Genomic DNA, 12,175 nt, shown 5'->3' with positions numbered 1-12,175 from the left:
ATTCATTCCAAGACGTGCTCTTAGCTACTCCTAACTGCTTTAGGGATCCACATGCGACACAGCTCTAGAATGCTCCTGCCTCAGGCTCTTAGTCCAGATCCTCCTTAACGACCCTACCCCAAAACCCCACCACACCCACCCGTCAGCCCCCCCCATAGCGCTGTCCACGATTGCAGACTGCTCTGCTCAGATTTCATCCAAAGACCTCTTAGCTACGCCTATCCTCTAGCCCATGCAGACTTAGCTCTCTCCTGCTTCTGCGGTCATCTAGACCTGCGTTCAAATACTATTCAAAATCGTTTTCAAACTCACTTTGTCTGTGAATTGAGCTGTTGTATTTGCGTACTGGGACCAATATAATCTCCCTAAGCTCACTGACAAGCCTCTAACCCATCTGGCACTCTCGGAGGCAGGCTAGAGACAATCACTTCAAAGATTTTTTGTGGAAACAATTTCAAATAGTATTTGAAGCCAGGTCTGCTCTTCTCCAAGGTCAGTCAGTCCGGCAGCTCCCAGCCTTGGCCGCCGCCACAGTAAAGCCAATGGCACATGTGTTGTGGATCATGTCTGACAGCACAGAACTATGTAGGACGTGGTTCCTCCTGTTTGTGAAGAGCTCGAGAGACGGCCATGATGACCAGATTGAGAGCCGAGACCCTTTCGCAGCTGGGCCCCCAGGTGGGGCTGTAGGCAGCAATAGAGCACACACACAACACACACACAACAACACACACACAGACACAGACACAGAGAGAGAGAGAGCAGAGGAGAGAGAGAGAGAGAGAGAGAGAGAGAGAGAGGAGAGGAGAGAGAGTGGTAGAGAGAAGGAAGAGAGAGAGTAGCCCGACTCATTCCCCGGCACCGAGGGATGTGAATTCTATCGTCTCCATCTTTCCCATGGAACCTTTACTCCCAGAACCGGGAATGTTAATGAAATCTAATCTCTCGCATCTCCGTCCTTCGCCCAAGGCACTCGAGGATGCGTAGATAAACTCTAATACATCTTCAGTTCATCTCCGTATCGAGACCAGACCGTGATAAGTGAAAATCTTTAATCGTACTCCCAAGTCATCCACTACGTACGTGAAGAGAGCAGGATGATTGAAGATGATGAATTGCAGCACATTCTCTCCCTCTCTCTCACAGCCAGGCGAGCGATGGTAAGATCTATGCATCACGATTTCTCCCTGACGTCTTACCCAGACATCGGGACGCCGTGAGCGTATAATGTTATGAGAATCTATCTCTCTGCCCAATTTCCTCCTCTTTGACCTTACCCCCAGACAAGCGGCCGTGGAATTGAATTAAAAGTGCTATGCTCTCCATTCTTGTACTCTGACGTCCCTTCGTGATCCACAGGCCCGGGATTTTTTGTTAAATCCGTAAGGAACGTGCTCTCCATTTCGCCTCTCTTCCCCCCAGGCCTCGTGATAGTGGTAAAAATATAGTGCTCGGTGAGAAATAATACCTTCACTCATTGATACCATAACCTCAGCTCTTCTCACAACACAGAGCGGAGCTCATCGGATCGTAAAATTTCTAATCTCCTCACGTTCCTGGATCTTCGTCTCTACTCCCCCTCAGAGCCAGGGACCACTGCGATGCGGTTTTCACAAGTTTCACTACATCATGTATGATTCATAATAGAGCTTGGGGATTAATGGGGAATAACACCACTGTAATTTCTGCGATAAGGTGAGATGTTTGCGAGTTCAGGACTCAGGTGCAGTGAGTTTGTTTCCCCGTGTGCACCGTTTGTCTCAGCGAGTTTAGGTGAAAGCAAGCTATTTATCCATTGAAGGCCTACTCGAACATAACTCCCTGAACGATGTTTTTTTAAAAATAGGCATCTCTCAATCTTAGCTACTCACAATGCCTAAATCGTACGAATGTCTGCAGTCGAACAAACCAAATCGGCTTACGCCCATAGTTGCTGAGTGAGCGACGCAACTGTCTGCTCGCTTTGTCATTACTCAGTCAACTAAATAACGCCATGTATAGCTTACTCCCAGAGGCAGAGCTCTAGCTCTTCCTATTGCTCCTCGTGAGCTCATTTTGGCTCATACTTGATTCCATTACTCGGAGTGACCTTTCTGTTGATTTCACACTGATGTGCAGGCGCGATGTGTTTACTTTGTAAATATCGGAAATCTACAACTGTGATGATACTCTTCTATGTTGTCGTACCTTATTTATAAGATAAGAATAAACCTATAATGCCAATGTGGTTTTATATTACACGTTTCGTCCGCTCGAATGGTGGTAAATAAGGTAAAGGGGAGAGTTGGAACAGTCCTCCAGACTCCTGAGCATGCCGGCGTTTGACAGAAGTGCTATCTGTAGGAACGTTTATGCTGGTGTTGACGATATTTAGCTTGTGACCTACCGCTCTTATTCTAGAACAATGTAACTAACCCAGACGACGTTGATAAATTGGACCAGGGTACACCCACCTCCCCGGCCAAGTGTTGTAAGGATCGACTTCAATATAATAATCATGTGGTAATGTTCAGGGCCCCTAAAGTGCATAGATCCACCACAATTCAGTAAAGGTCTCATATTGCCAGCGACAGTGCTTTGACCACCATTCTTGTAGTCTAGGCGGCATGATGCGATTAATCCATCTCTATGAGCTGGGAAAGACCCATGGTGACACTACAGACCGAGCCTCCAGATCAGCCTCATTTGGTTCTACTATTCGGCTGTTTAGAGATGGCACGCCTCGCTCTAGTATAGTTCGACATGATTGTTATAGTAGGGAATGTTGTCCACATGTGGCGATTCCTACACACAACATCAATCAAATTTTTTGATGTAGTGTGTGAGAATGTTTCCCTATATGACGGGACAAATTCTGTTAAAATACCCTAAACGCACTAGCCTGCCACAACCAGCAGGAAACCAAATGGGCGGCATGAAATTTATGCCTAGGAGGGGTTAAGCTGCATTATGTGGCCATCATAGAAAGTTTGATTAATTACTCCACCCAATGTGTTAAGTACTGCATGTCCCCGCACAATGTTCCCGGTGAATTAGTGTTAAGGGTAAATGATTTTTGGCGACTAATGGGTTGTACTGTCCATGGTCAGCTCTGGTTGTTTTAGCAGGAGGGGTGTAGACACTTCAACACTTCAGCACCTTTCCACCCTGCTTTCGCAGGGGCCATCTCCCGCCCTCTTACTCCGTCTATATAGCTCTAGTTACTATTAATAGAGCGCCAATAATGAGAAATAACGTGTGGGGAGCTGGAACATTTAAACACACGCTCAGTGATATAGATGTAGAGCACTAGGACGTGGCAGTGGAACATTAGGAAGTAGGCTGGCTGTGAGGATTTACATTCCGCGGACTGGGAAGGAGGGAGATGGAGAGATAGATTTCATCCGGGCCTGGGGAAGGAGGGAGATGGAGAGATAGATTTACATCCGGGCCTGGGGAAGGAGGGAGATGGAGAGTAGATTTACATCCGGGCCTGGGGAAGGAGGGAGATGGAGAGAGTAGGATTTACATTCCGGGCCTGGGGAAGGAGGGAGTGGAGGAGAGATAGATTTACATCCGGGCCTGGGGAAGGAGGGAGATGGAGAAGATAGATTTACATCCGGCCTGGGGAAGGAGGGAGATGGAGAGATAGATTACATCCGGGCCTGGGGAAGGAGGGAGATGGAGAGATAATTTACATCCGGCGCTGGGGAAGGAGGGAGATGGAGACGATTAGATTTACATCCGGCTGGGAACGGAAGGAGATGGGAGAAGATTTACATCCGGGGCCTGGGAAGGAGGAGAGTGGAGAGATAGATTTTACATCCGGGCCTGGGAGTAGGAGGGACGGTAGATAGACAATCCGGTGCCTGGGGAAGGGAGGAGTGAGAGATAGATTTACATCCGGGCGCTGGGGAAGGAGGGGAGATGGAGAGATAGAACTTTTAACATCGGGCCTGGGGGGAAGGAGGGAGAATGGAGAGACAGAGGACATTCTCTCCACTCCTCCACTGCATGGCTCTTCCCTCCCTGACTCGTGTGCAGGGACCCCTCTCGGCAACGGCCGGTAAGTACTTTTACTAGTGGCTTGATAATAGTACCATTACACTAATGGAAGAGATCTGATGAAGGAAACAGCCGAAGGCACATAAGGCACTCCTTACTTACCAATAGGGTGGCCATATTCCCTTGCATTTCCTAAATTGGCCTTGTAGTGTATTCACCCTGTAGTTGATCTAGGACCACTCATACCTGTCTAATCCAACACAGAATACATTCATCGTGTCTTGAGGATGTGCCGATCCGGCCTCCTGTACTCGGCCCCCTGGCAGCCCTCCAGCGCCTCGACTTTGTGACTGCATGCGGGACTCGGCACTAACCCACCGTGGAGGCTGTGTTATCCAGCTGTTGATTTTAGGCGCCGCGTGGCAGAGGAGAATGACCGGGGTTCTTCTTGGCTTGGAGGCTGGCCAGCTCAATGTAGGTGGGGACTGCCTTGTTGGTTGAAGGGTGAGGAAGAGGAGAGGTCCTGGGATTATGTACAAGGAGTGCATCTCAATCAGATAAGCGTGCTAATTAGGAGCAGGGCAAATGATCTGGATTCCTCCCTCTTTAATGGCCCTGTGGTCACTGGAGGCAGTAGGTGCAAAGCGACTGAGATGAGCTGACTGGATATGAGTTAACTGCTGTGTCCTGTGGTAATGAGCATGTGCTGTAAATAAGATACAGGCAAGACTCCAACTCAGATCTCTCTATGTCTACAGACACACCTGTCATCACCACCGTACTCTGTCATGAGGGAGACAGAGAGACAGAGAGCCGGAGCCCAGTACTGCTGCTCCTGATGATGATGAGATGGTCTGCCTGATTTACAGTCTCATGTCCCCTCTTTCTACGTCTTAACCACTGACAGCTATGGCCTTCGTGCTTTGAGGTGGCTGGGGGATTGAAATGGCAGAGGTGATTTGTTTCAACAGTATTTCCTCTCCAGCCCAGTGTGAGTGACACAGCAAAAACAGAGCTAGGCTACAGTATGGAATGTGAAACAATATGTGCAGTATTACATAGAGTATGATTGAGATGCTGGTCTGATCCATGCTATATAACCTGTGTATCATAGATTGGAATAGATGGCCAGGCAGCACGAGAACTAGACCGTGCTCAAGGCTTGTTTGACCGGTCATATCCTTGTTGGCCCATCTCAAGTAACTTAGCCCCTTCTGCTAAGCCATTAGACTCCTCAGGTGATATAGAAGGTATGGCATTTCCATGTCAGCATATCGCGCCCTGCCTCCCAACCGGTGCGTCACCTCTGGCCTCACTAATCAAAGAGTTTACCTTCAGGGGAGCATTTATCCACTCTTCATTAGGGACCATTCCTGTAGCCATAAAGATTGTTATTTTGTATCTCTTGTCGCACAGTGGTCGGCGCTAGGGAAAACTTAGGTAATCGATCGGGAATTATTAAGGTCATTTTATTTGCTTGGGACTATGCATATTGTTGTGCAAAATATCTGATCCATGCAAAGTGGGTTCTTGACCTCAGCCCCAGCCTCTGTTTTTAGTCCCATTGGAGTTCAATGATTATACTATTCTGAAAAAGTAAAATCAATGAATTGAAATGAAAGTTTTGTGTGTAATGTAGTTGCCTGTGTCTGGGTGGGTGTGTGTGGCAGTGGGGCCCAAGGCCCCCGGGTAGTTCATTTGATACATATGAGAACGAGATGAAGGGGTTGATTAGTCTGTGGCTATAAGCACCCCCCTTTCTTACCTCTTCATACCTTTGTCTTAGATTTATTGGAGCTTAGCCTGGATATATCTGGAGTGTTTTTGTGTTGTTTACAGATCTAGCTTGGTAAACCCAACCCTACCTCTTAAGACACATTGCCTGTCGTCCAGATGGGCAGTGTCATGATGGAAGAGGACTTGGGTTGCTATTGTTTTTGCCATTTTTTTTGCTCTTCCACACGGGTTTCTTTCAATCTCTTGGCCAACAAAGAGCAAATTTATAGCACATTTTTATTTGCAAAATGGCACTGACATGGAAACGCAGCATATCGTACCTTTTCTGGAGTGAGATACACTCCTAACTTTTTTAATATATTGAAATATGGTTTCTACGTTAAGTAGTCCTACACTCCTGTCACACAGTACTACACCTGCAGTATATAATATGGCTCTTCATGATGTCGTGATCTAGATGTGTGTTTGCATTACATGTCTCTTCTCTCTTATCTTACCCCCCCCTTTTTAGTGGTCTGGTTAAAATGAGAACAATTTAAAGGTTCATGATGTCTACATTTGGTTTGCATCTGGGAGGATCTCATAACTTTTACACCGCCGGCCTGGCTGACTCTCTCTGTGGGTTATGGTCTCAGCGTCCATGTCTACAAAGCCCGCCCCTAGCTGCCAGAGGGCAGGGCCCACAGACATTTATGTGTTTAAGAGCATCTGTGATCCTACTAAACACCATAAACCAGCTTGGGATTATCCAAATTACCCTATTCCGCTTATAGTGCACTACTTTTGACCAGCTTGAAAAGTAGTGGCAATTGATAGAATGGGGTGCCATTTTGGATGCATCTGGGATATAGCCTGGTTCCTCTCTGAGCAGAGCAGTCTGCATGGGCCCAGCAGTAGGGGTAGCTAAGGAGGTCTGGATGAATCTGAGCAGAGCAGTCTGCATGGGCCCAGCAGTAGGGGTAGCTAAGGAGGTCTGGATGAGCCTGAGCAGAGCAGTCTGCATGGAACCAGCAGTAGGGGTAGCTCGGGAGGTCTGGAGAACAGAACAGCCTTTACTTTTCCTCTATTTCTCTCCATCTAGTTACACAACCCACAAACACAGTACATCCAGACCAGAACACATCACAGCAGGCCTCTTTGGCAGTGGGGTCTGCTACCTACTATAAAGCTGGGTATGCCCAAAATGTCACACCTTTCCTTTGATCAACTATTTCATTCTCAATCATATTTTTACACAAACGCCAGTCAATGCCGTTACTATTCATTGTTTTGAACAGCATCCCAGGACAATCCAGCAGCCATCATAGTCCTTTGCGTTTCAGATGTGCCTATAATTATTACCTGCAATAGAATTGTACCACTCGCACACAGCCAGAAACTGCTCTCCTCCAACTCACAGGATAGTTTAAGAACACACTGCAGTCACTCACTCACGCCCCCCTAATACAATTTTGGAGCAAGATTATTCTGATTTTGAGGGAGTCTGACTTGAAAACATTGAACATCTAAAATATAGGGGACTTTTACCATGCAACGTGTCTAAATCAATATTCAAGCCTTCACGGCGATCAATCAGTTTATTGTAGCACAGTCTACACCCATGTCTAAACTGTAATACTGAAAGCAAAAACAGTGTAGGCCTATCTGTAACGATAAAGCTGTTAATAACAGCGATGCTCCATTGTAGGTGAATGAAGAGGAAACCACAAAAAAGCCAGAAATCATGCAGGCTGATGTGTAGCTACATAGACAACTGCAGCTTTCCAGCCTTCAAAATGACCCAAGCATCACCGCATTTGTAACATAAAGTTCTGAGAGAACGAGTCCACTGTGTATTTGCCAGAGCTAAGGGAGAATAACGCTATGAATACCTTTCTTCTCTTCTCGCTCTCACTGCCACCCGATCGTTTCATGTTTCCTAGAGTTATGTTTACACACCCGCTTTCGCTTCAGCTCATCTTGGTAGTTGTAGTTCCAACAGATGAATTACAATAAAACTATAGCTCTATTAAATAAACAGGGCATATAAAATGAACGGGTGCCTGTAATAATAATATAGATACAAAGACGGGCTATGAAAGAATACATTTCTGATCACAATCTAGTATTAATTTGCTTCGAATGAAAATGGAAAACTTCATATCCCGAAGCACGGAACAGAGGAAATACGTTCAAGCGTAATTTGACTCYGCCGGATGGGGATTCTTGCTGCGTAGTGCGCACAGCAGCCACAATAATACTAGATCTTCAATTCATATGGAAACCCTACCATCCTTACAATAACGTTGAGATAATTGTATAAATCTGGTAAATCTCGCAGCTGCTCTTTTGATGTCGATGAGCGCGTTTAATCTAAAATGCGAACAAGTACTTTAGCAATTGAACATGGCAAAACAATGGTTATAACACAAAATAATACAGCACGTGGATCAAATAAAAACGAATAAAGTAGCTGACATAATAATAAAGTAAACTTAAATTAAATGTATGTCCACTGTCACTTTTATATTTTCGAATAGGCCTAGCCAATACAWTACAATGAGATTTTAGAAGAAATAGCAAAGAGTTTGGGCAGTTTGAACTTTTCTTTTTTGCTGCTTGGGTTTTTTCTTGTGTAGCCTAAATCAAAAGCAGCATTTTGTAACTCGTGTAAAAATAGCAATCATGCTTTGAACATGCTCCAAGACTCCAACACTGCCAAGACTCTTTCAACTCTTGCATCTCATATCCAGGTGCTTTACTGCGAAAYGGTATTGGCTGCCTCGACATAGACAGACACACATCACATTCTACTCACCACCAATTGTGAAAGCAAATCATAAGCATGCTGTTTACAGTATGGGTGCATTTATGTATGGTATCACATGAAGACAATATTCTCTCTACATTGGGTTCAACCAAATACCTAGTAACATACTGTGAATAGTGTTGAAATGTGCTCTGTCTGTTATTCCTATCAAAGACAGCGCATATGTGAAAGACATGCGCTGCTTCACACACACATACACACACACACGGGGGGGGGGGGTTGTAAGGTTGGAAACACCTGCTTTGTATTAATATTACAGACTTTGATCAGTGTCTTCATTAGTTTCCTTTGTAATCTCTTTCCTTTTATGGTAGAGCTGAACTAAGTGAACCGGGCACACTGATTTYACACATGTTCCATTCACCTGTCTTGTAAAAAGCTCAAAAGCTCTCCTGCTTTCAAATGTGTTGGTGTCTCTGGCATCCTTTGGCAYTYAYCAGAAAATMGTCCTTTTGATTKRTATTTARAWRCTACATTTCCTCTCTATCCCRGTTCTCTTCAGAAGAAAATCTGTATGAAAAATATATTTGGAAACACTTTGACAAAACTGGATCCACGTGCATATTAGAACATAAACATATGGGGGCATATAGGAGGGTTTAGGACAGAGCTAATAGAGAGAACATTTGTTATATATGTTATAAATATCCCTTTTAACTGGTAATGTCCCAAACCCCTGTCTTTCCCCCATCAACCCAATCCATCATTATGTTCTTCATGTCTGTTAAACTACCTTTCACATACTACCCCTGTCAATCATATCTCTGGATGAAAAACATTTCCAAGACAAGGCAGAGGAACTCTGACTCCACTACGTCTCATTTTTCCTTGTCAGATTTGTGTGTGTGTTGTGTGTGTGTGTGTGTGTGTGGTGTGTGTGTGTGTGTGTGTGTGGTGTGTGTGTGTTGTGTGTGTGTGTGTGTGTGTGTGTGTGTGTGTGTGTGTGTGTGTGTGTGTGTGTGTGTGTGTGGTGTGTGTGTGTGTGTGTGTGTCACATATTTCTCTGTCAGATTGTCTGGAACAGCACAGCGGGGGCACTGGAACTGATCCTAATGCTCAGGTCCTTCATGGTAAACAGACAATTTACAACCTCCCAAAATAAAGGTCATTTGTCATGTAGCAATCAGGCTATTTACTCCTCACCTCTCCTCTGATGTCCATCTCACAGGGTTCAGCACAGGGCAAGGCATCACTGTACACTCTCAGCTGTGGTAGAAAAAACTGAAAACTACTTTGAACTCCTGTACCTCATCATATATCCCTCTTTTCTTTTCTATGGTCTGGCCGATTATGCTCACGATGGGATGGGGGATGTTTCTGTTATTGCACATTGCATCAGCTCTGGACGACCCCTTTGACAAGGCTTCTTTTTAGTGATATAATGAGTGTATAAAAAAGCTGGGTAGAAAATAAGGTGAAGGAAAGTGCGGTGCCAGAATGTTAGTTAGCACATTAAAGGAAGGAAACAGAGACCATTGTGTGCTGTCTGTATTAAAACCAGAACTACCAACCCTAAAGCCCCTGCAGTCAGCTCTCCCTATGTCTCCCCATGCCTCAAACTATCATTGGTCTGAAAAATCACAAATATACTACAGTAGAGACAGGCTCCTTTGTGAATAATGATATGTTTCTCTGTGGAGTTTTATATTGGGCACCTACACGTTATTATTGGCATATCAAATGTCCTTGGTTTCTAGAAGAATAGGCAGGAACAAAACGACTGGAAAAACTGCAAACATATGCGTCCTGAGTTGTCCAGACTCCTGTACCATAGGTGAACTTCACTCAAGTACTCTTAGGCTTGCAAAAGGCATATTTCCCCACCACAACCTCCTGCCAGTAACTATCATTAGGCATAGTGTGGTGCATCCAGTATCCATAAAGAAGAGAGTGGTTTTTGATTGGTATTTGTATTGAATGAGCATATGGAGCAAGTATTGCCTTCCTGTCAATGATAAGCCTTAGGAAACTGCTATTTGTCAGTGCTATAAAGCAGATTGCTGCCCAGTGGTTTCAATTAACATCAAAGGACTCTTCACAGGCAGTAATAGTTATATCAAAACCTGAAATGTATTATTTAGGTTCCGTGCGGGGTACTCCAAAAGATTGTGTCCCTTTCAAAAGAGATTTTCTTTTCTTGCTGACTTTTTACATTCCGCCTTTTCTATTGCTTTCTTCTCCTCTTTGAAGCAACCCCACATACCTAGACAATCCCTTTGTAGCACTAGGGTACCTGGCTGGCTCCGACAGGGTGGCCTATTAGTTGGGTTACGTGTGTACATGAACAATACAGCGTCTGCGGCATACATTAAAAAGGGCATGTGGTATTGCGCTCGAAATTTGAAAGATCAGTAGCTAGTGTAGGTAACGTGAAAGAAGATGTAGATATGGTATAGAGCGGAGGAAATATCTTCAGGCCATGTCCTCAATATAATTCATGAGTTCATCCATGTTGACTCCATCACCTTCAGCACACAGTTGACCTGTGTTGACCAATCCAGGACATGTATGAAAATTCTCATATTTCTGCTTCATATTAGAACAGTCATGTAAGAATAGGTCTACACAGAGCCATGTGTTTAGAGAAATTAATGCATACATTTTAATACATGGCTCTGGGCCTATGTATACCTCGTCCACTATTTTACTTTGCTCTACCAATAATACCGCAGCTTCTATTTCTTATGCATATTGAAAGGGAAAGGGCATCATTAAGTTCATGCCAGTAGCTGGCATTTATCTACCCTCTTTTCTTCATCATCATATAAATGAGAATGATGCTTGAACCCCTAAAGGAAGCTGTGAGAGGTTATAACTTAAGCTTTTCTCTTTGAATGCTTCGGTGGCCCTACGTTAGCTGGTATGGTGTTAAAACCATCGCTAACCTCTTGGCCAGGGCTTAAAGTGAAGGCAGGGCCCTATAAAATTGATTCACAAAGTACATACACCATTCAATACATGTTGATTAAGCCTCTATAAATGATCACATAGTGCCCGCAGGAAAAAGCGCCATGGTTAGTGAACAGAGAGAGCGTGCAGCCCTAGTCTAAGATGTGGTACYCTTCCCTGGCCGGGATCATTTCCAGACACCCGTACAGAGGAAGGGAAGCACTCTGCTATTGCTYTGATTTGAATACCATAATCACTGAACAGTTTTATAGGAAACCCATTAAAAGTGAGGTTTGACATACAAAAGAGCCCCTGTTTAAATCTCACGCACAATGTCAGGCTGAAAGACATTATAAAAATGGATATATACGGAAGCATAGCTAGCTACATCCTCTGTGTCTGTGTGTGTGGGTGTGTGTGTGTGTCCTTGTCTTGTGCTCTCTCATCTTGGGAGGAAATCTTTTGTGGGGGACAGAAGATGACTCCTTTTTTGGAGGGATATGTGTAGGCCTACTTTATCACTCACAGCCAACCCGGTGCCTAGGCCTAATCCTGCATTTGTTCAGTCTGACACAAATCACTGTCTGAGATTGAGCTGAAAACCAAATGAGGTCCAATGAGGTGGACACAATGTCCTGACGTGACCCTTAACCTCACCTGTTCCTAACTGTGTTAATAAAGTGCCAACCTTCCTCATCATCATTCCCATTACCTGTAGAGATATAGCCTCCACGCAGATCAAACAGACCATAAGTG

General features: G+C 44.7%; 1 protein-coding gene across 1 annotated transcript in view; it reads right to left on the bottom strand.

Moving 5' to 3' along the window:
• fto (FTO alpha-ketoglutarate dependent dioxygenase) overlaps nt 1-7,644 on the bottom strand; it is a 58,965-nt gene extending 51,321 nt beyond the window's left edge. Inside the window, exon 1 of the mRNA XM_070439852.1 lies at nt 7,593-7,644. Within this exon, the coding sequence (XP_070295953.1) occupies nt 7,593-7,634 (42 nt within the window). The 5' untranslated portion in view covers nt 7,635-7,644. The remainder of the gene's footprint in view (nt 1-7,592) is intronic.
• Nucleotides 7,645-12,175: the final 4,531 nt, after the last annotated feature.

Source organism: Salvelinus sp. IW2-2015, unplaced genomic scaffold, assembly GCF_002910315.2.
Source record: "Salvelinus sp. IW2-2015 unplaced genomic scaffold, ASM291031v2 Un_scaffold1969, whole genome shotgun sequence".
NCBI classification, from domain to species: domain Eukaryota; kingdom Metazoa; phylum Chordata; class Actinopteri; order Salmoniformes; family Salmonidae; genus Salvelinus; species Salvelinus sp. IW2-2015.
The sequence above is the reverse complement of the archived record's forward strand: the minus strand, read 5'-3'. Positions and strand labels throughout refer to the sequence as shown.